The sequence below is a fragment of the Chiloscyllium punctatum genome, chromosome 20 (assembly GCF_047496795.1).
Source record: "Chiloscyllium punctatum isolate Juve2018m chromosome 20, sChiPun1.3, whole genome shotgun sequence".
In the NCBI taxonomy this organism is placed as follows: Eukaryota; Metazoa; Chordata; class Chondrichthyes; order Orectolobiformes; family Hemiscylliidae; genus Chiloscyllium; species Chiloscyllium punctatum.
Genome location: NC_092758.1, coordinates 15,559,247 through 15,582,348, shown reverse-complemented (window position 1 = coordinate 15,582,348; position 23,102 = coordinate 15,559,247). Strand labels below are relative to the sequence as shown.

Here is a 23,102-nt window from a genome sequence, read left to right as displayed (position 1 = left end):
GCCCTTAGCCAGCTCATTGGAGCATCTGCAGTTACTCCAGTTCCAAAGAAGTACCATGTACACAACATGTTAACTCTGTTTCTCTCTCCACCAGACCTGCTGAGTAATTCCAGCATAGCTGCTAATAGTAACCAGTAGTAGCTGACAATGGGTTGTTTGTGATGGCAGCTCATGTGATGTCAAAGCCTGGTATATGGGGGTTGAGGTAAGGACATGGGAGAAGGTGGTCAGGCTTTAAAATTATTGAACTCAATATTGAGTCCTGAAGGCTGCAGGGTCCTCAAGTGGAAAATGAGATGCTAACCACAATTATTGATTCTCCCAGGCTGACCTTTACCCATTCATTTGTCTGCCCAACTACTTTAACTTTCAACCTGGGCTCCATCTCCACCGATCATTCGCTCCTTACCCTTCACCCAACCCCACCTTCAGCAGATGCCCCAATGTTTTCCAAGCTAAAATCAATTCTGAAGAAGGGTCACTGGACCCAAAACATTAACTCTGCTTTCTCTCCACAGATTCTGCAGAGTTTTTACATGAATTCCTGGCTTTGTTTCTGATTTGCAGTAAATGCAGTTTACTGAGTTTTTTTAGTTTAGTACAAATTGTTGTGTTCATTTCAAAGCTGACACTCTGGTATTTGTCCTGATTAATTCAAAATGAAAACCTTTGGTGACATATGTCTTTTTCCAGCAACATACAATTTCTGCATGAGCAGGAAGTGATTTCTTTTTCATTTTTTCACAGGATGAGGACATCATCCGCAGGGCCAGCCTTTGATGCTCAATCCTAATTGCCCTTGGACTGATTGACTTGCCAAGTCCGAAAGCAGTTAAGAATCAACCTCACTGTTGTGGATTTAGAGTCCTGTGTTAACCAGACCAGGTAAGAATGGATTATTTTCTTCCCTAAATGTCATTTGTGAACCAGATGGATTTTTATGAATATCGATGATAGACGGTCACCATTCTAGAGCCTAGCTTTCAATTACGGATTTTAGTAATTAACTGGTCATTAACTAATTGTATATTTAGCAGCTATCATGGCAGGATTTGAACCTATATGCATATGGCAATAGCCTGGCTCTCTGAGCTATTTATCCAATGACATGACCACTATGCGACTAAATGGTGTTTATTAGATTGGTTTCCAGGATGAGTGAATTCATCTTCATGAAAAGACTAGACACGTTGGGGTGGTTCTCCTTGAAGCAGAAGAGGTTTTATGGAGATCTGACAGAAGTGTTCAAAATTATGAATGGTTTTGATAGAGCAAATGAAGGGACACTATTGACAGTGGTAGAGGCCACAGTTGTAAAGCGATTGCTAAAAGAAATATAGTACTTCTGGTAGCGCTCTCAATGCAAGAAGGAGACTTTTCACGGAGTGCAACTTATAAGAAGATATGTTTGGAGAATGTTAACATTGGGAGGCTCGAAAACTTATACTACATGTTTCTGTTGATTAGAAAACTCCCCTAATCTTGATGCTTGCCATTGGCATACTGCAAGGGCTAAGAAACATCTTATTTTGTCTGATTCATGACCATATCTTCTGTGGTCTTCTATTTGGGGAGAGTGGATGGGTAGACTTGAGTGCAGACCTTCTGGCTCAGAGGCAGGGACTATACATTGTGCCATCAGACAGTCTACACCAGAAGGAAAAGGAGACAATAATGAAGAACCATTTTTTACACAGTGTGTTATCATAATGCAAAGTGCCTAAAAGGTGACAGAAGCAGATTTCATAGCAAATTAGAAAAGAAAATTTCTAGACACTTCTGGTGAAACAACACAGACCAGAAGATTTGAGCAAAAGGCCAGCAGATGAATAATAGTTTTACTGGTCTCTTCCTGTGCTACATCATTCTATGATTCTATGGTATGGCCAGTGATGAAGGTGATCAGCTTGAAATGTTCTTATTATCTGTTTCTCACTTCAGTAACGCTGACTGGCAATGTTAAGTATTTCAGCCATTTTCTTTTTCCATTTCAGGCTTCCACAATATCTTGATTACATTTCCTTTAATACCATTTCCTGTGAGGTGTCTACTTCATTCTTGCAGTTGCTTCAGCCCTGACACATCTGTTCTGATAATACCATCATTCATACTGGCACCTCTTAAATGCCTATTTTCATTACCTTAGTAATCTCATCTGCCCCACTACCGTCACTATGATTAATAGTGCCCAACATATTTCTCTGACCTTACAACCTTCCCTGTTTCCAAGGAATACCACCCATCTCTTCTTCTTATATTCTATCCCATTCCATCAGTGACACCCTGGTCCATTCCTCTAATACCCCAAACCATGTCCCTTGCCACAGCAGCTTCCCAGGCATTATTAAAAGATGTGTCATCTACTCTTTCACCTCCTCCCTTCTTGCTATCCAGGGCCTGTGATTTACTTGTACATCATTCACTTTAGAAAATGCAAGAGCTGCCCCTAATGTGGCCATCTCTATATTATGGAGTCCTAACTCAGAGCGGATTTTTGTTTTGCTTAATTTCCTCTGCTCCTTGATAGAGCTTTAATTTCCAGTTGCTTACGACTTTAATTCTGTGTCCTACTTCCAACAATCTCTTGGTCTTCGGTCTCCTACACTCTTTCAGTGAAGCTCAGTGTAAACTCAAGGAACAGCAGCTCAGCTTTCAATTCAGGATTTTATACCTTTCAGGACTCAACATCAAATTCAACCACCTTAGACCATAATCATACAACCGGGGCTGGAAATTATTCCGCTGTACCTTTCTTTGCACCTCTTCTGGACCTAGCATTTATTTGCTAATTGACTGGATCAGATGAAAATGTCATCTCTAGATGGCGCAAAGAGTGTGCTTATCGTACATGTGAAGGACCTGATCTCACTTGGAAAGGAAGGAGCAGCCAATTTCAAAAATGATGCTGCCACAAATCTGAATAAATAAAGAGGAATCCAGGAGCTGGGGGCCGAAATCCTCAGGGTGGTGGTGGGGGGGGGGGGGGAGGGGAGTAAGAGCACACAGAGTGTTAACAGCAGCCCTGCCCACAAGCATGGCCCTCAGAGTCTGGGATGGGACCATCTCTAGGTTGCATTGCTGCTGGGGAGGGCAGGCAATGAGGTGGTGGCTGTGGTAGGGGAGGGAAAAGGTGGCCATGTCAGCATCAATGCATGCTGCAGCTAGCTGACATCAGGGGCCACATCTGCATATGTGCAGGTGTTATTTTGGCATTTGGGATATGCACTCTATCCTTAATTTGTCCCCCTGACTTGATCATTACCCCATTTCCCATTTAATCCCTCCCGCATTTCAGCATTCCTCCTTATCTAATAACTCCCTTCACCATTCATTGCCTATGCACTTGTCTTACAATGGATAAAGTCTCTCACTTCTTTCAGTTCTGAGGAACATTTATTGAGCTGAAACATTAGCTCCTTTTCCTCTATCTGCAGATGCTGTCTGACCTGTTGAGTATTTCCAGCAATTTTTGACTCAGTACTCTCCTTGGTTGAGAAGTTATTCAATGACTTAAAAAAAGACTTGCATTTATATGGCGCCTTTCATGACCTCAGGAAGTTCCAACGCTCTTTACAGCCAATGAAGTCCTTTGGAATTGGAGTCTCACTGTAATGTAGGGATGATAAGCTTCAGTATACATGCCCAATTTATTAAACAATAAATATAATATCTACTGCAACACGTAAAATATTGAATCATAGACTTTAGCATATGTCCCAATAAATAAAACAATGACTATGATGTTTAGTATACATATTAATCACTGGTTATTAATATTCTCCTCTGGGCAACAAACAGTGAATGACAGGCTTCAGTGCATTCTTTTGAATACAGTGGTGAAGATTTCTTAACAAGGATGAGAATTTAAGAATAGAGTCAATAAATGAAGCTAACGAGGGTTAGTAATGAGGGTTAGTGATCACAGGGTGTTGGGTGAATGGAGTTTGCTGTGAGCATGAAATATGTGCAGTAATGATTTGGATGAGTTCAAGTTTACAGTTTGTGGAATTGGGAGGCTGGTTAGGAGCACAATGGAATAATTAAGTCTGGATGTGACAAAAACAAGGATGGGGGTTTAAACAGCAGGCTGTGCACAGATGGATGATATTATGAGGTGAATAACTGGTCCTTGAAATGGGAAGGAAATGCATTCATCTAGAGTTCACATAGGAAACCACTGGAAGGTAATGAACATGGCATAAGCCAGTGAATGATAACGTTTGGTATATCCTTTAAAATGACTGCATATGGATTAGGATGAGTGTAGCAGAAAAGTGTGTGGAGTTAGTGCTGGGGATTAAAGATAATGGTTTCCGTCAATCCAATAGGATACTGGCATTGGAAGCATCAGGAAAGATTCATTAAGTTGATCCCAGGTCTGGAGGCATTTTCTTATGAAAAGCTGTTGAGCAGGTTGTGCCTTTTGAGAAGACTTTACGGACACACACACAAAACTCTTTGAAGATTTGACAGGGTAGATGCAAGATGCTGTTCCCCTTGTGGCAGAGTCGAGGACCAGAGGGAATAATCTTAAAATAAGAGTTCACTCTTAGGACATGGGTAAGGAGGAGGAAGTTAATCTCTCAGGGTGTGTTGAACCAGTGGAATATTTTTCAGCAGAGGGCTGGCTCATTGAGCATGTGCAAGGCTGAAATAGGTAGATTTTTAATGAGTACGGAAATTGAGGGTTATGGGGAAAAGGCAGGAAAATGGAGCTAAGGATTATCAGATCAGCTGTGACCTCCTTGAATGGTGAGGCAGACTCGTTGGGTCAAAAGACCTACAGCTCCTCCTATATCTTCTGTTCTTGTGTTTAAAGGAAAGCTTTGCTCATTAAGTATTGGATGCCAGACAAGCAGACTGGCAGATGAGAGACAGTGGAGAAATTGTGAGATGGAATGGTGAAGGTGAGAACCAGGTGTCACCTGTGTAAAGTGGAAGCAGATTTGTTTGCAGGTGACCTTACATATATGACAAGTAGGAGGGAATCAGGGGCAGGCTGCCTTGAGGGATTTCAGAGATAATGATGTGGGCATTTAAACAGGCATTGGATAGACATATGGAGGATAATGGGCTAGTGTAGGTTAGGTGGGCTTGGATCGGCGCAACGTCGAGGGTCAAAGGGCTGTACTGCGCTGTATTTTTCTATGTTCTACGTTCTATGTTCTAAATGGGCAGAGAAAACATCACAGGCAATACGTGAATGAGTGAAGAAATAAACCAACAAGTACAGTCCCATCTAGCTGCACAACACTGAAGAGGTGTTGGAGGACCATGGTGTTTATGCCAAGTTAAAGACTGCAGTCAGGTTGAGAAACAGATGGTGCAGATGGAAAATTATTGGAGAAGACTCTTATGGCCAGAATTTGCTCTCTTTTGGAAAAATATGGATGTAGTCATGATAGGTTTTGTGAGGGGAAGGTCATTTCTCACAAACTTGATTGCATTTTTTGAAGTGACAGAAGTGATTAATAAAGATTAACAGTATATGCTGTCTACATGGATTTTAGCGAAGTCTTTGACAAGATCCCCATTGCAGGTTAATGTAGAAGGTGAATTCACATGGGAACTGTGGTCAGCTGGTGAGATGGATGCAAAATTGACTTAGTCAAAAGTCAGTAGAATGGCATTTTTCTGACTGGAGATCTGTATTCAATAATGTTGCGCGGGGGATCAGTGCTGGGATCCCGGTTGACTGTGAGATTTATAAATGGTTGGAGGAGAATATAGGTGGTTTGATTAGTAAGTCTGCAAAAGGCACAAAGATTGGGGGAGCTGTGGATAATAAAGAGGATTGCTGGAGGATACAGCAGGATATAGATTGGCTGCACATTGTGTAGATGAATGGCAGATGGAATTTACTCTAAACAAATGTGGGACGATACATTTTGGAAAGTCTTATGCAGGAGCGAAGTATACAGTAAATGGCAGAACCCTTAGAATCATTAACATACGGAAGGACTTTGGTGTATAGGTACATAGTTCCTGGAACTGGCAACACAAATGGACAAGGTGGTCAAGAAGGTGGTAAAGTTTGGGGCATAGAGCATAAAAACTGGCAAGTCATGTTGTAGCTGTGTAGAACTTTAGTAAGGCCACATTTGGAATATTGCATATAGTCCTAGTCATCACACTACCAGAAGGATGCAGAGGCTTTGGACAAGGTACAGAAACATTTTATCAGGATGTTGCCCGGTTTGGAGGGTATTAGCTATGAAGAGACACTATACAAACTTGGTGTGCTTCCACTTGGATGTCAGAGGCTGCAGGGTGACCTCTGCAAAAATAATGAGGAGCATGGATAGAATTGGAGTCTTTTTCCCAGGGTTTAACTGTCAGTTATTAGGGAACATAGGTTTAAGGTAAAAGGGGAAAAGTTTAAAGGAGAAGTGACAGGAAAGTTTTTTACACAGAGGGAGGCAAGTGCCTGAAATGTACTACCCAAAGAGGTGATGGATGCAGATATATTAACAACGTTTAAGAGGCATCTTGACAAATACACGAATAGACAGAGAATAGAGGGATATGGACCACGTAGAGGCAAAACATTTTTAGTTTAGGAAGGCATTATGTGTTAGCATAGGCTTGGTGGGCTGAAGGGCCTGTTCCTGTGCTGTACTTTGCTCTTTGAGAAAGGGATAGAAAAGGGTGAAATACTCAAAGGAGAGAAGTGGGCTTTTTTAGAGGTAAAGAGAAAAGACAAAAATGGGAAACTAGAACAATGGGCTTGGATCTAGAATGATAGAATTGAAATTGGAGAGGCAGCTAAAACACAAATGGACAGAAAATGTCAGAAATACTCAACAGGTCCAGCAGAAGGCACCTGTGGGGCAGAAGGCACCAAAGATTCCCTGGATTCTAGAATGGTCTCAGTGGATATAGGTTTGCAAAAATAACATTGCTATTCAAGAAATGAGGGAGAGAGAAAACAGGAAAGTGTCAACCAATGTAAGAAAAGAGTCCTCATTAGGCACATAGAAAATCATAGTATGATCAGTCAAAGTCAATTTTTTCTTCACAAAATGGAAACTGTTCAACAAAGTTCTCAAAAGTTTGATGATATAGTTTGTAGGGTAGATGAAGGGGCACCAATAGATGCAGTATTCTTACATTCCAGAGGAGATTTGATAAGATTCCACATAAAAGATTAATATACAAGAGAAGGGCTCATGGAGTTGGATGTGATAAATTAGCATTGACAGACAATTGGTTACCAGACAGGAAAGAGAGTAGGGGGCATTTTCAAGTAGGCAGGCTTGTAACTAATGGAATGTCATAAGGATCAGTGTTGGTGCCTCAGCTATTTATAAATCAATATGAATGACTTAGATTTGAGACTGAGAATAATGTATTTAGGTTTGCTCATGATGTAAAGCTAGTTAGGAATGTGGTGGGACCTGATGAGGACTTCCAGCACTTTTGGATTTCATTTCAGATTTCCAACATCTCTGGCATTTTGTTTTGAATTGGTGGGCACTCAAATTACCTGGGTGTAGTTACATAGCATGATATGGGATGGCACAGTGGCTTAGTGGTCAACACGGCAGCCTCACAGCATGAGGCATCTGGGTTCGATTTCTCAGGCGATTGTTTGTGTGGAGTTTGCACATTCTCCCTCTTGTTCATGTGTGTTTCCTGCAGGTGCTCCAGTTTCCTCCCACTGTCCACAGATGAGCAGGTTAAGTTGGCCACCCTAGATTGCCCCATAGTGTTCAGGGATGTGCAGGCAAGGTGGATTAGCCATGGGAAATGCAGGGTTATGAGTAGGGGTTGGGTCTGGGTTTGATGCTCTTCAGACAGGATGATGTGGACTTGATGGGCTGAATGGCCTGCTTCCACATTGTTGGGATTCTATGATTTGGATTCACATGTGCTAGTAGCAAACAAGAAATGAAGAGGAGGGAATAAGGAAAAAATCCAGAGTTAAAGTCAAAGAGTCTGTGGTGATATAAATGGAGTGGAGATATAGAGTGTTAGTGAACTGATGCCTAGGTTCTGAGACATCCACAAGGCAAAAAACTATGTACACAGAGTACTGTGCACTGTGTTCGTCTCCTTACTTAGGGAAGGGTAATACTTATAGGCAATTGGAGAAGATTAATTTGGTTGATTCCTGAGGTAAAAGGGAAAGATTGTGCATTGATGGCATTTAGAAGGATAACAGGTGATCTGAGTGAAACACTTAAGGGTTTGGACAGAGTAGATTCTTTTCATGGTAGAATTTGTGCTTCCTAATTACAGAGTCCCCCAGACTTGAGGAATTTTATTTAAAACAAAAATTACATGAGCATAACTAGCAAGGCTAAAATTTGCCCTTGACAAGGCGGTGGTGGACACTTGGTGTAGATGCACCCTCAATGCTTCTCCCTGACTGTTGTTTGGAATTCTCTGTCCAAACAAGGGGTCAAGGCTGGATCATTGAATCTGCACAAGGAGAACTAAACAGATTTTGGATCTACAAACAGATCAAAGACTATGGGGGGAGCGGGTGGGGAAGAGATGGAGCTCAAACAGTGAAGCAGATGTAAAGCCATGGTGTAATTGAATGATGGAGCAGACCCATTATTTACTTATGGTCTAAGGGTTGAATACTAAAGCGTCCACCACTGGAGGTATTTCTGTGGGAATGCAGGCCAAGGACGTGCATGTAAATGCACGGTTTACTGATAAAAAAAATAGTAACGAGGTTGGAAGTTACCATAAGGTCCAGAGGTGACACGGAAATGAACTTCAACCCAGGAGAGTGAATCCCTAATCAGGATCCACATTGTTGGGAAATAGCACACTTTTGGCAGGACACAGACTACGTGCAAGATAAAGTCATCCTAAAATTTTGAACAATGAAAGAGCAAATTTACAGTAGCTGAATCTTACAGTGTAGTCCAGTGAATCCAAGTGCAGACCAGTGCATTCCAGGGAAGCCCAATGGATTCCAGCACAATCCAGTGTCATCTGATTGAGAAAGGGTCCTGATGGTAGCTGTGTCCAGCAAGCTAAATTTGAGCAAAGTATATGAAACAGTGAATGGTGGGCATTAGTGTATTGAACAGTACATAAAACAATGGATCAGAATTTATTAATTGCTTTAGTGCTTGAAACAGTGAACAATTTTTAAAAATGCATTTATATAGTGCCTATCATGGCACCAGGACATTCCAAAGTGTTTCTCAGTCAACATAGTTATTTGAAAGCGTTATCAATACTGTTACATAAGAATAACTGGCTTGAATACATCACTCAATTTGTAATACACTGAATGACTTTAGTATATGTCTCTGTACAAAGAAAATGTTAGTGATAGGCTTAGATACTTTTTGTACTTAAAATGATGAAGGATGCATGTCAGTAAGTTTTTATTAATAAGATGATGAATCTGCAGTTTATGCCTTGATACAATGAAAAGTAATGAATGCCTTTCATTATATCCCACAGTTGATAATCATTTACTGATAGGCTGTCGCACACTATTCAGCACATAAACATTGAATATTACAAAATTATGTATTTGTCATGACATTAGAGAATAATGGCCTGAAGAATACTTCCTAATATATAAAAGATTGAAGATCAACTTTAAGTATAATCCTCCATGCCGATGATAGTAAATGATAAGAGTTTAGTACATTTCTGGTACATAGAGGAGTGAATGATGCTGTTTAGTATGTTTTGCTGCACAGAAAACATTAGCTTTGTTTTAGTTTATTAGCTAATATATGAAATAGAAAAATACATTTCTGTCAATTCCTTGTTCAATACAAATGACTGATAAACTTTAATATACATTTTGTTCATTAAACCAGTGAACAACAGACTTAGTGCATAACCATTCAGCAATATATAAAACAGTGAATGATCCAGTAGTCCTCAGTGGACAGAGATTGGTAAGTATTATACATCCCTTAGCATTTAAAGCAGTTAAATAGATTTTTATATTCATTCATGCAATATGGGTATCACTGGCAAAGCCAACATCTGTTGTCCATCCTGAATTACCCTTGAAAAGGTGGTGGTGAACCACCTATAGAAATGGAGTCCAAGGGATGTTGATACACTCCAAAGTGCTGTTAGGAAATGAGATCTAAGACAGTGATCCAATAACAATGAAGGAACAGGATTCAAGCTAGTGTGTGAATTGAAGGGGGATTTGCAGGTGGTGTTGTTGCTATCAGTCTGCTGCCCTCAACTTTGAAGGTAGTAGAGATCACAAGTTTGAAAGGTGCTGTTGAAGGAATTTAATAAGTTATGGGAATGCATCTTGTAAATGGTATACACAGCTGCCACTGTTTGATGTTTGGTAGGGGGACTGAATGTTTAAGATGGTGAATTTATTGCCAATCAAACTGGCTGCTTCATCTTGGAAGGTGTTGAGATTCTTGAGTGTTGTTGAAATTGGACTCATCCAGGCAAGTGTCAGACTCCTGACTTGTACCATGTAGATTAGAATTTTTTGATTAGATACCCTACAACAAGTCCACACCGACCCTCTGAAGAGCAATCCATCCAGACCCACCCCTCCACCCCATATTTACCTCTGACTAATGCACCTTCACAAACCTTGCAAATGGCCAATTTAGCTTGGCCAATTCACCTGGCCTGCACATCTTTGGACTGTGGGAGGAAACAGTGGATATTATTGAGGGGTTGGTGGTGAGTTATTCATTGCAGAATTCCAATGCTATGAACTAGTGTTGTGGCCACAGCTTTTATACGGTTCATCCAGTTACCTAAGCCCAGGATGGTGATGGCGGGAGGAATCAGTAATAGCAAATTGGAGGTGATTAAATTCTCATATTCTCATCTCATGTAGTGAGAATATCCATTGTTAACAGTGAACAACAGGCTGGAGTACAGAAAACTGAGAGTAATAGGCTGAAAAATATTCTTTAGTTAATTACCAGTCAACGATTTACATATGTAGATCTTGCTGTTAGACTGCTTGAAATGGGATAACGGCCAAATATTGTAGCTTCCTTTGCTTTAGCTTTTTACCCAGGGTTGGTGCTTGAAGGAAGCTTTTGTTTTTGGTGAATCATGCATTAAGCAGACACTTTAAAACACGCCACTATAACTGATTGCATTGAGACACTGTCAACATAATGCAGCTCTGCAAAACATTTGCATGGTTGAGCCCTGGTAGTGCTTTACCTTAAAAAAAACACGAGAACACCAGCTTATTGGAAAAATAAGCACACTACATTAAGTACCTGGGGTGGAGTGTCAGCTCAGTGGGACACTGATACTGCAATGTGAATGTGCAAAATAAATGTGGCCAAGTAATACAGGGGCAGTTGACAGTTCCAGCAATAAGTTAGACCAATCTTCTGGACAACTGCATGTTCTTCTGGGTGGATGGTTGATCATGAAGGTGCATGTGTTTAAAATGAAATGCAATACTACAACAACAACTTGGATTTATATAGTCTCTCTGATACAATAAACTATCTCAAGACTCTTCACTGGGCAATTTCAAACAAAGTCTGACATCGAGCCACAGTAAAGATTATTGGAGAGATAACTAAAGGCTTAGTCAAAGAAACCATTCTTAAGGAGTGTGTTAAAGATAGAAAGTGAGATAGAGAGAGATGAAGAAGATAAGAGAGGGGATTTCAGAGCTGAGAGCCAAGGCAATTAAAGAAGCAGGGGGTGGAGTGATTAACATCAGGAACATTCTAAAATTAAAGGATCACAGTCATCCCACAGAGTTGGGGGGCTGGAGAAGATCACAGAGACTGGTTGGTGTGAGACTATGGTAGGGGAGTCAGGGTGGGGGGGAGGGAATTTAAAAATAAAGACAATGAAGACACTGGTGCAATGATTACTCAGAAGCCAGCGTAGGTCAGTGAGCACAGTAGGAGATGAGTGCACTATACTTGATGCAAATTAGGACATGTGCAGAAATGTCTTGGGTGATCTCAAGTCTATGAGGGATAGTATGTGGGAGGTCAGGCAAAAGTTTGTCAAAGCTGTAGAAAATTCATATTGATATTCATCAATGCAAGTTAAAGCTTCATATTTAAAATTGGACGTGGGGCACTGAGAGATTGCACAATAACAACCACAGGGAATCTTCTAACGCTCAATATCTAATAGTGTGTGTTGGGCTTTATTATATGACTAGTAATGCAAAACAGAGAACAACAGACTTGAGGAGACTTCTCATCGTGTAACCAGCTTCTTAAGTACATTTCTTTGTAATCACCAGACTTAATGATGTACATTACTTTAACCATAAATATATACACTGTGACTAAATAGGCTTTGTGGTTACTGATCAACATGGGCTTCTGGTCTGACAATGCTCAGTTTAAAATTCTCATCCTCAATTACAAATATTTTCACGGCCTTGATTTGGAGTTGCCAATGTTGGACTGAAGTGCACAAAGTTAAAAATCACACAGCACCAGGTTATGGTCCAACAGGTTTATTTGGAAGCACTAGCTTTTGGAGTGTTCTGAAAGCTAGTGCTTCCAAATAAACCTGTTGGACTATAACCTGGTGTTGTGTGATTTTTAACTTTAATGGCCTTAACTAACTCTCTTGTCTCTTGCAGCCCTACAATTGGTTGCACTACTACACCTCTGGTGGATTCCCTGGAATCCAGTGCTCTAGGTGGCCATACCTTTAGCTGCCCAGACTTCGAGCTCTGAAATTCTTGCCCTAAATCTATCCGCCTCTTTACCTCTCTCTCTCTCCCCTCATCTTTACGATGCTCCCCAAACCTCCGTTTTTTTCTGAGCTTATGCTCACTTGTCTTAAAATCCCTTATGTGTTAGCTTGTGTATAATAACACTCTTCTGAAGTACCTTGTGCATACTAGCACATTAAAGGCATTATATAAATGCAAGTTGTTGTTGTTGATAGTATATTTCTCAACAGAGAAAACCATAAATTATAGTTTTAATATATTTCTCAGTACAAAGCAAGGAAATTAAATATTTACTGTATTTATTGCATTATTCAACAGGAAATAATTGACTTTAATACATCCATGGTACATAAAATAGTAGATTTTAGTACATATTACAGTGCACTAAATTGTGAATAATAGATTTTGGAGTATTATACAGTACAGTAAATAATGAATAATAGACATCAGTAATTCAATAGCACAAAGAACAGTGAATAACAGAATTTAATATATTTCATGGTACATAAAACAATGAAGTATAAGTTTTAGTAAATTCCATTGTACATATAATGATATATAATAGATCTTAATATATCCTGTGCCACATACAATAATTCAAATTGATTTTGGCGTATTCCATGGCCATAAATAGTAAATAATGTATTTTGGGATATTCTAAGGTACATCAAACAGCAGATCAAAGATTTCAGTACATAAGACAGTGAAGAACGTACTTCAGTAAATTCTTCAGTAAATAAATATTAAATGACAGGTTTGAATGCATTTTATGACAAATTAAACACAGAAAATAATAGAGTTTGATTTATCCAATGATACATAAACCAGTAAATCATAGACTTTAGTATATTCTGTCATCCATTAAAATTAATAGTGGAGTTTTGTATATTTCATGGTACATAAAAAAATACATAAACATTATTATATTTCATGGTGCATAAAGCAGTAAATAATAATCGGTACACAAATATTGAGTAGAATGCGTAAATATTTCATTTGAGAAAAAGTGTTAGTATTCTTCTCAGTACATTGACGAGCAAACAATAGAATTTAGTGTATTTCTTGGTTAATTAAGCAAAGAATAATAGGTATTAGAATATTCTTTTGTCTGATAACAATGAAAAATCAGCTTTAGTATGTTCATTGCTGCATAAAACATGCAGAATGACCTTCCATCTACAAAAATGTACACCAACAGTGAATAATAAATGTTAATATATTCTTGAATTTATAAAGGATTGAATTAAAATCATTAGTACGTTGTTTAGTGTACAGTACAGTAAAACATTGATCTTACTTTACTGCTTGGTACATGCAGTAGTGAATGTTAAGCTTCGGTATAGCTATTGGTGCGCAAGACTTTGGTATACGTTCATATATCAAACTGTGAATGATAGACTTCAGTATACTGGTTTCACGCAAATAATAAAGAATGGAATGTGTTCCACTAATTAGTATGCAAAAGGATGAATGATATGCGCAGTATGCTCCCTGGCACTTAAAGCAGTGGATAAAATGCTTCACTATATGCCATGGTATATAATAAGCAATAATCTGTTTTGGTACACTAATCACAAAGCAGTCAATAGTCTGCTTTAGTATAGTCCTCAGTACATAACAGTCAACAATTTGTTGTAATATACTCCTCAGCATGTAACAGTGAAACCTAAGCTTCCATACATTGATACAAAAAGCAGTTGATTCATAAACATTAAACATTGGTATAACACTGAGTTGAATCCTCCCAGCAGATAGCACAAACCCCACAGGTTGACCTTTAATGGTCTCATGTTCTAGCGAATTTCCTTCAATTCCCTTCAATTTCCCTTATAGTTCTTAAGGAGTATCAATTCAAGTAGGTTTACCATACACCTATTTTTAATCACATGTTGCATTCACAAGTGACTCAGCTGTATACACCAATGTACATGGAAATGTGACAGATAATTAATCCTGAATTCATAAAACATTTATCTAAAATATATAACATATCCCTTCGCATGTCACATTGTTGAACATTCAAGTTAATGTACTTCTTGTTTTATGAAACAGTGAAGATCAACTTTAGCTTGCCATTTGCAGAAAAAGTGAAAATTAAGCTTTAATATACTCCTCAGTACATATATTCATGATTAATATACTTTAGTGTAAATTAATCAATGCGTAATAAGTTTTAGTATCCTGCTCATTACACCAGAGTGAATACAGGTGGATGTCTATACTGCAAAACATTAGAAATACTTAATAGGCATTTGTGTATTCACCAGTGTACAAAATGGTGAATGACAGAGTTTAGTAGATTGTCCAGTATAAAAATAGTTTGTGATAGACATCCCCATCTTTCTTGCACATTAAACCATGAATTATCAGTTCCATTTTACATATTGATACATTTATCATTGAATTAAAATCTTTGACATATTTCTTGGTGTTTAATGCAGTGGAAGATAGTTTTTTTGTTTATTTGTTGGTACACATAGCTGTATAAAAGACTTTAGATCATTCCTCAATACACTGTGGAGAATAAATACTATTATTTCCTTGAATTTGTAAAGTAGAAAATTAAGATTCTACCATCAGTACACAATATGATGACAAATAGCCATCAATATACTCCTTGGTATGTGAAACAGTGTTTGAGAAGCTTTAACATATTTACTGATGAACAAAACTGAATAATAGATTTTAGCACAATCGATGTTGAAAATAAATAGAATGAATAATAGACTTTGGTGTACAAATTTGCACATAAAGTAATGAATAACAGGTTTAGTGAGCTTCATGAAATGTAAATAAGTGCTTTAGTATATGACCCAGTAGATAGAAAGGTGAATAACTGGCATATACAATTCCTCACTATATAGTAAAAATTCTCAATGATCATATATTTTTCAGTTTATAATTGTCAGTAATCAACCTTAGCCTTCCCGTCAGTACATAAAATAGTACAACACAAAAAAAGCACATAAAACAGCCAATCCAAAAGTTTGAAAACAAGTACCAACAAAGTCAAGAACGACTTCTTCCTCACTGTTATCAGGATTATGGAAGTATCACTCACATTATTAGAGTTGATCTTTCTCTGCACCTTCTCTGTAGCTGTAACACTATATTCTGCATTCTGTTCTAATACCCTGATGTAAGGTATGATTTGTCTGGTTAGCATGCAAAGCAATACTTTTCACTGTATCTCAGTACATGAGACAATAATAAATCAAAATCAAATCAAATCAATCCATCAGGCAGATTCCTCTTTTACCTCCTAACTGTTTCATGCCCTCTTGAACCGCCTCCCTGAAGCTTTTACAACTTTTCCTAATAATTCTTGCTATTGGTCTGATTTTAGTATTTAATGCTGGACTGAATTTGCTATCCATTTTGGACTGGATTCACAAGCAACCCAGCAGTATTCACTGAGATTATATTAAACAGTAAAAGATAGGTTTGAGTATATTTCTAAATCCATAGAAAAATGAATTAAATTGTTAATACACAACTTAGTCCATAACACATAAAAGACAGCCCAAAAGATTTTCCATAGGATGTGATCCCATGAAATAAGAATTTAACATGCTCCTCATTATATAAATGCTGAAAAGCAGGCTTTAATCCACAAAAAGTGCAAATAAACATTAGTGTAGTGCTCAATTCATTTAACAGTAAAGAAATAAGCTTTGGTACACAGTTCATTACATTAAGAAGGAAACAATTGATTTTAGTAGCTCTCATAATACGTGTTGTATTGAATAATAGGCTTTATAATACTTCTCAGTACACCTAACAATGAATAACATGCTTTACTGTGCTTCCTAGGACATAAAATTGTTGGCTGATAAACATCAAACATTGAATCCTCTGGACAACATAGCACCCTAAAACTCCTCTGAAACTCACCAGTACCTCATCTCTACTGACATCTTTAGCAGTTTCATGCTTTTCTGAATACTCTTCAAAGTTGCTACAACTTTTTCGAGAACATTAGTTCTTGTTGACTTTAGGTCTCAGACTGGAATTTAGCATTGGATTGACTCTATCACCAGCTTTTAGCTGCATTCACAGGTGACCAGTAACTTACACCAAAATAACATGAAAGAATGAAAGGTAGACTACATGTTCCTGAAGGCATTGAACATTGAATTAAAATCTGTAATATATTCTTAGTGCACAATCTGTAAACAGATAGACATTAGAGTACTCCTCAGTACATGAACTGAAGGTTGTTACATTTTTAGATGTCTCTACTACCTGAATATAGGCACGAGTATGCTCCTTAATAAACATAATCATGTATGCTGATCAATACATAAAGCTACTCATAAAAGGCCTTTGTATATTCCTTCCTACATGAGACAGTGAATGATAGGGATCGGTATATTCCTTATTATATGATACAGTGAACAACATACTTTAGTATACAAGTAATGAAGAATAAGTTTAGGATATACTGTGGTACATCAACCAATAAGCATAAGCATTAGTATATTTCATGGTAGATCGAGTAATATAGAATAAAACTTCAATATCCTCCTTAGTACAGTAAGAAGTGATTAACAGGTTCTAGTATACTCCTTGACATATTCACCTGTAAATAAATGCCGGAACAATAGGTTCATCAGCGTATTATGTCATAAAAGGCCTCAGTATACTTGGTGGTGTTTGAATGGTGGATGATTAATATACTATTCAGTAAATTAGGCAGTGAATATTTTAGATACAATACATAGCAGACAGTTGGCTTTAGTTTAAAGCTCAGTATATTAAACTTGAATAATAAGTTTTGTTATATATCTTAGAATTCTGGTCCAGAGTTAGTTGGTGAAGGACAGAACTTCAGCCAATCTTAGCACATTTCTAGTTTTATTTATAATACTACGCATCACAGAAATGTTAATCATAAAACATTTCTGCCTGCATTTTTACATGCACAAATGAATCCTAGCTAATGCCCAACAACTGTGTACAATTAAACACTTGTATAATTAACTCGTCATATGTTAAGCAGTAAGTAGAAGCTTTTATTAATGACTTTATCAATGTATGAAGCACTATTTATGAATGAAAGAAGTTTTAATGTTAACTTTGCCTTCAAGCTCCTGGCAGTTGCTTGGCTCTTACTGATCACACTACTATTTCGATCACCATTAGTGAAAGATTGCACTTAGAATACTCCTTTACACATGAAACAGTGAATAATAGTCATTGATATATTCTGTGTTACACTGAAAACTATATCTAGTATAGTCCATGATAAATTAACCAATGAATAACAGGTTAGTATATCTCTCATACATTATGTGATGAATAATAAACTGTAGTACATTCTCAGTAAAGTAAGTAGTGAAAAATAAATTTTAGTAAAGTTCTTGGTCAATTAAACAATGGACAATAAGCTTTAGTATACCTCCCAGCATAAAACAATGAAAAATAAGCATGCGTATTCCTCAATACGTAAACTATGAACAACAGGCTTTAGCACACTGCTTGCAATATTAAGAAATGAATAATAGGTTTTGATGGTAATCATTGTATCTTTGTATATGTTGCCTATCCTTTGGGTGCATATGACAGTGAAAAATTGGCTGTATGTACTCTTTAGTACATTAGCAGAGACTAACAGGTTTTACAAGATTAATTGGTCACACAAAAATAATCAGCTGTATACTCCCTCGATGCAGTACCTTTATGATTTAGTACATGCATCAGTATATTAAGCCATCAATTAGATACCTTTTCTTGACACATAAGAGTGGATGACTATTTATTGTATATTCCTTCATGTACATAACCGTGTATAATTGGTACAGCATACTTCTTGGTACATTAAGGAATGAAAAATAGACTTTAGCATACTTCTCTGTACCAATAAAAATCGGCCTTGGGAAACTCATTGTTAAATAAAGCAAGTTAAAAATTATTCAGCATAGGTTAAGACATGTAAAACAGTGAAAATAGATGTTAACATACTTCTGAATTCATGAAACATTAGATTGAAAAAAATGTTTGAAATGTTCCTTATTAAGTAATAATTAAAAATATACATAAGTAGACCTATTTGGTATGTGAATGATAGGATTTTTATACTTCTCAGTACAACAAGCAGCAAGTGATAAACCTTAGTATATTCCTCAATACGTAATAGTGAAAAATAAGGCTTAGTATACTTTACAATATGTAACATATGTGGCTAAAATAATGGGTATACACAACAGTTAGCGTGAATTCTCTGGACAAATAGATAAGCACCATTCACTCAAAAGCCCCTCCCATTCCACTAACAATCCTTCACTTGTCGGATCTTAAAAGCTTGTTGAATTCTCTCTTTGAAGTTTTTACAACTCTTCCTTACAGTTTCTGTTGACTACAGGTTTCAGTATTTAGCATTTAAAGGAGTTTACCACTGGTTTTAGGCAGCATTCAACAAAAGTATACTCCAAGGTACAACATGTGAAAGACTATATTTCTGAGCTCAGAAAATCTGTAGTATATGTTGTTATATATTATGAAAAATACAGACATCGGTGTACTCTTTAGTTCATGGAACAGTGAAAGTGAAGTTTTAATATGCTCCTCAATATAATAAACCATGAATAATGGACTTTAGTATACTCCTTGCTACATAAAATAAATAAAGCTATGAAAAATTAGCTTCAACATACTCTTTGGTACATTGAACTGTTTAGAATTGGTTATAGAATACAGATTGGTAAATAATAGTGAATAATATGCTTCTTAATGTACATGACAAAGAATAATAGATTTAAGTATAGTACTTGGTATATTAAACAGGGAATTATAGGCTCAGTTTTCTCCTCAGAACATTAAGTAGTGACAACATGCTGTAATCCAGCCTTGGTATATAAAAGTGATCAATAATTGTTGTTTACTCCATACTATACATGGCTGCGCATAATTGGCTTCAGTATCCTCCTTGCTACAATTACCAGTCAATAATAGCTTTTACCGTTTACCTTGGAATATTAAACTGTTAAAGCACACTTTGGTTTATTCTTTGGTACACAAGGTAGGGAATGAATGGCTTTACTATACTCCTTGGTACATGATCAGCAAATAATAGTATATTTTTCAGTAATGAAATCAGAGAACAAGGGGCTTTAGCAGATTTCCCAATGCAATTAGGAGTAAGTTATTCACTTACTCTTTTTTATACCATGATACATAAAACATTGAATTGAAGTCTTTGAAACCCTACTTAGCAAAGATATACTGTAGTATATTCATTGGTACATATAAAAAACATTTTAAAAAAAGCTTTAGAGCATTTCTCAAGATGTAAAACAGAAAAATTGACTTAAATAGATTCCTAAAATTAGAAAACTAAATGAAAATTCAATCTCTTGACACATAACCTAGTGAAATTAAGTCATTAGTGAACTCCTTGGTACAGTGAATGAAACAGTGAATGATAGGCTTCTTCCCTCGTTACATAAAGGATATAAAATATTCTTTCATGCTTTTTTACAGTAAATAACAGATATTAGTATACTTGTTGGGAAAGTAAACAATGATTAACAAGTTTTAGTAAGCTCTTGGCAGTTTTGGTGTACACTTTGATTGATAAAACAGTAATAAGCTTGATTATACTCCACATTATGTTTAAAAAGTTACTTATTAGCTTTATTAAATTATTAAAGATTGACATTTTACCTCATTTTATACCTTGATGCATAAAATATTTATCTAGATTTTTAATCTATTCTGTCAACGTTAATACAGGCTTTAGCATATTCAATGATACATGTAGCTGAACAAAGCCTTCAGAATATCACTCAGGACATGAAACAGTTTTAATATATTACTGAATTCATAAAACAGTGAATTATGATGCTATTCCTTGGAATATATAACAATAAAGTGTGGCCTTCGTGGACTTAATGGACTATAACAATGGATGATATTTTAGCAAAGTTACTGATGCATAGAATTACAGTCTTCAGATAAATAGGTTTGGTATACTCCTTAGTCAATTGAAAAGTAAACAACAGACTTCAGTATTAAGCATCTAACGTATAGTTTTAGTATACGACTCAGTACATAATGCAGTTTGTAAGAATGTGCATCCCCTGGCACATTACATAGTGACTACCAGACTTTACAAAACTTCCTGATACATTAGACAGTGAACGATAGACTTCAGTATACTATGTGTTACATTAATTGTGAATAACACACATTAGTGTACTCATTGTCACATTATGTGTGAATTAAAGGCTTTCATATATTTCTTGGTAAATTACATATCAATAAAAGGCTTTATCATATGCTTTGCTGTGTTACACGGTGAATATAAAGCTCTATCATACATGGTATATTGCACATGCTTTCATAAATTATGCTTAAATAGTAGGCTTCAGCATACCTCTTGGTACATTACACAGTGATTAACAGACTTTAGTGTACTCCTTGGTACATTACGCACAAAATAATAGGTTGGTGTATACTTGCTGCTATGTAAAACTTGTTGAGTGGCCAGTATATATTACCAGGTACATGAAACAGTGAAAGATAGATCTTAATAAACTCTGGCACTTATAAAACATTGAATTAAATTTCTCAACAAATTCACCAGCAAGTAATATGGTGAACCTACTCGTGTACATTTTGCAAAAGGAAGTAGACTGCTTGAGAATGCTCCTCAGTACATTAAGCAGTGAATAATTTAAAATGCTCACTGATATATAAGTAGTGAATAATACACAAAGCATAATCCATGTTATATTATGCAGTATTTAATAGACTTTAGTATAAGCTTGGATTCATTATACAGTGAATAGTAGTTTTCAGTATACCTGTCAGAATATTAAAGGTTTTGTACACCACTTGCAGATTAAGCAGTAAAAATCAACTTAAGTATAACCCGGTATGTTAAGCAGTGAGTTACAAACTTTAATATACTCCTCGGTACATTATGTAGTGTCAAATAGGCTTTGGTACATATATATGAACAATGGCCTTTGGGATTTGCCAAAGTACGTACTTCAGTAAAAGACTAATTTAAAGTACTAAATTCATAAAGGATTAAGTTAAAACTTCCATTATATTTCTTTTCATGAAACATATTATGAAGTGGATGGGTTACATATTAATGCAGACACTGCAAACAGGTGTGGAAAGGATGTGGTCTGCCCACTCTCTGGATCACCAGAGTCTTACCTATTGATACCTGAAACATCAATTGATTTATTTCAGTCTACTCTCTGGCATGTTAAATAGTTAATGATACAATCCAGTATGTTCAAAGGCTCATAGACAAGAAATGACAAAGTTCATTGAAAAAGAACGACATGGCGTATTCCTTGTTGTGTTCAATACACTTCAACATACTCGACAGAATTCAAGACTAGGAATAATAAACTTTGTTATTTCCCTCAATGTATGAACACCACCTTAAAAATTTTGCATACGCCTCAGTATAGTATAAAGTGAACAAGAGCCTTGACTATGTATCATGAAATAAATAAAAATGAATAAAGCACTGTTATAAAATACATGCAAAATGATTTTCAGTCAACAACAGGGTACATAACACTGAGAAACATAAATTATAATGTACTCTTAAATTAATAAAGCATTGAATTAGAGTTTTAAACACATATTCTTTACTGCCTTATACCAGGTTTTTAAAATGGCATTTCAGTACTCTTTACTACTTAAAATGGTGAATTAAAGATTTTAGTATACCTTTTGCTACAATAAGGCTGCAAAAATAGGCTTTAGTACACTCTCAGTGCATTATGAATAAATGCTTTAACATCTTCCTTGATAAATAAATCATTGAAGATAAGTTTTTGTAGAAATACAGGCACATGAATCTCTGAATGATATTTTTCACTATACTCGTGGTTCATTAAACAGTCAATGATTTGATCCAGTATAGTCCAAAGTACTTAGGGAGTGAGTGATAGGTTTCAATGTACTCAACAGAATTTAACTCTAGTATAACCAGTTTCATTGTACTTCTCCAAGCGTAAACACTGAAGAAAATGCTTTAATATACTGCTTAATAGATTCAGTAGTGAAAAATAGTATACTTCTATTACATACAATTTAATAATTGGCTTTTGTATATTCATTATTACATTTAAAATAAAAAAACTATATTCCTCATTTGATATAATACTGAATTAAAGCCTTAATATACTTGTTAGTACCTCATAAGGGTAAAGCATAAGCATTAGGGTATTCCTTGGTACTTAACACAGTTAATCAAAGGCTTTATTGACCTCTATAATACTGTGAATAATAAATGTTTGGTGGACAGACAATTAATATTTACCTTCAATATTCTCAATGGAATTTTAAACTTGAAATGATGAACTTGGACAACGTGCATTATATCCTTCACTGCACAGTTTGATAATTATATGGTAAATAATAGGCTCCAGTACACTCTTCCGTACATGAGACATTGAAATTCTGGCTTTAGTATACTCCTTTG

General features: G+C 36.4%; 1 protein-coding gene across 5 annotated transcripts in view; it reads right to left on the bottom strand.

The window, feature by feature from the left end:
* The window catches only part of LOC140491916 (glutamate receptor 1-like), a 214,296-nt gene that overhangs the window by 61,436 nt on the left and 129,758 nt on the right, over window positions 1-23,102 (bottom strand). The window contains exons 12-13 of one of the 5 annotated variants that reach the window (XM_072590387.1): window positions 8,875-8,993; window positions 3,527-3,606 (exon numbers count right to left, since the gene is read on the bottom strand). The exons of the other annotated variants lie outside the window; for them this stretch is intronic. Of the exons in view, the coding sequence (XP_072446488.1) occupies window positions 3,551-3,606; window positions 8,875-8,993 (175 nt within the window). The 3' untranslated portion in view covers window positions 3,527-3,550. The remainder of the gene's footprint in view (window positions 1-3,526; window positions 3,607-8,874; window positions 8,994-23,102) is intronic. 5 annotated transcript variants of the gene reach the window in all.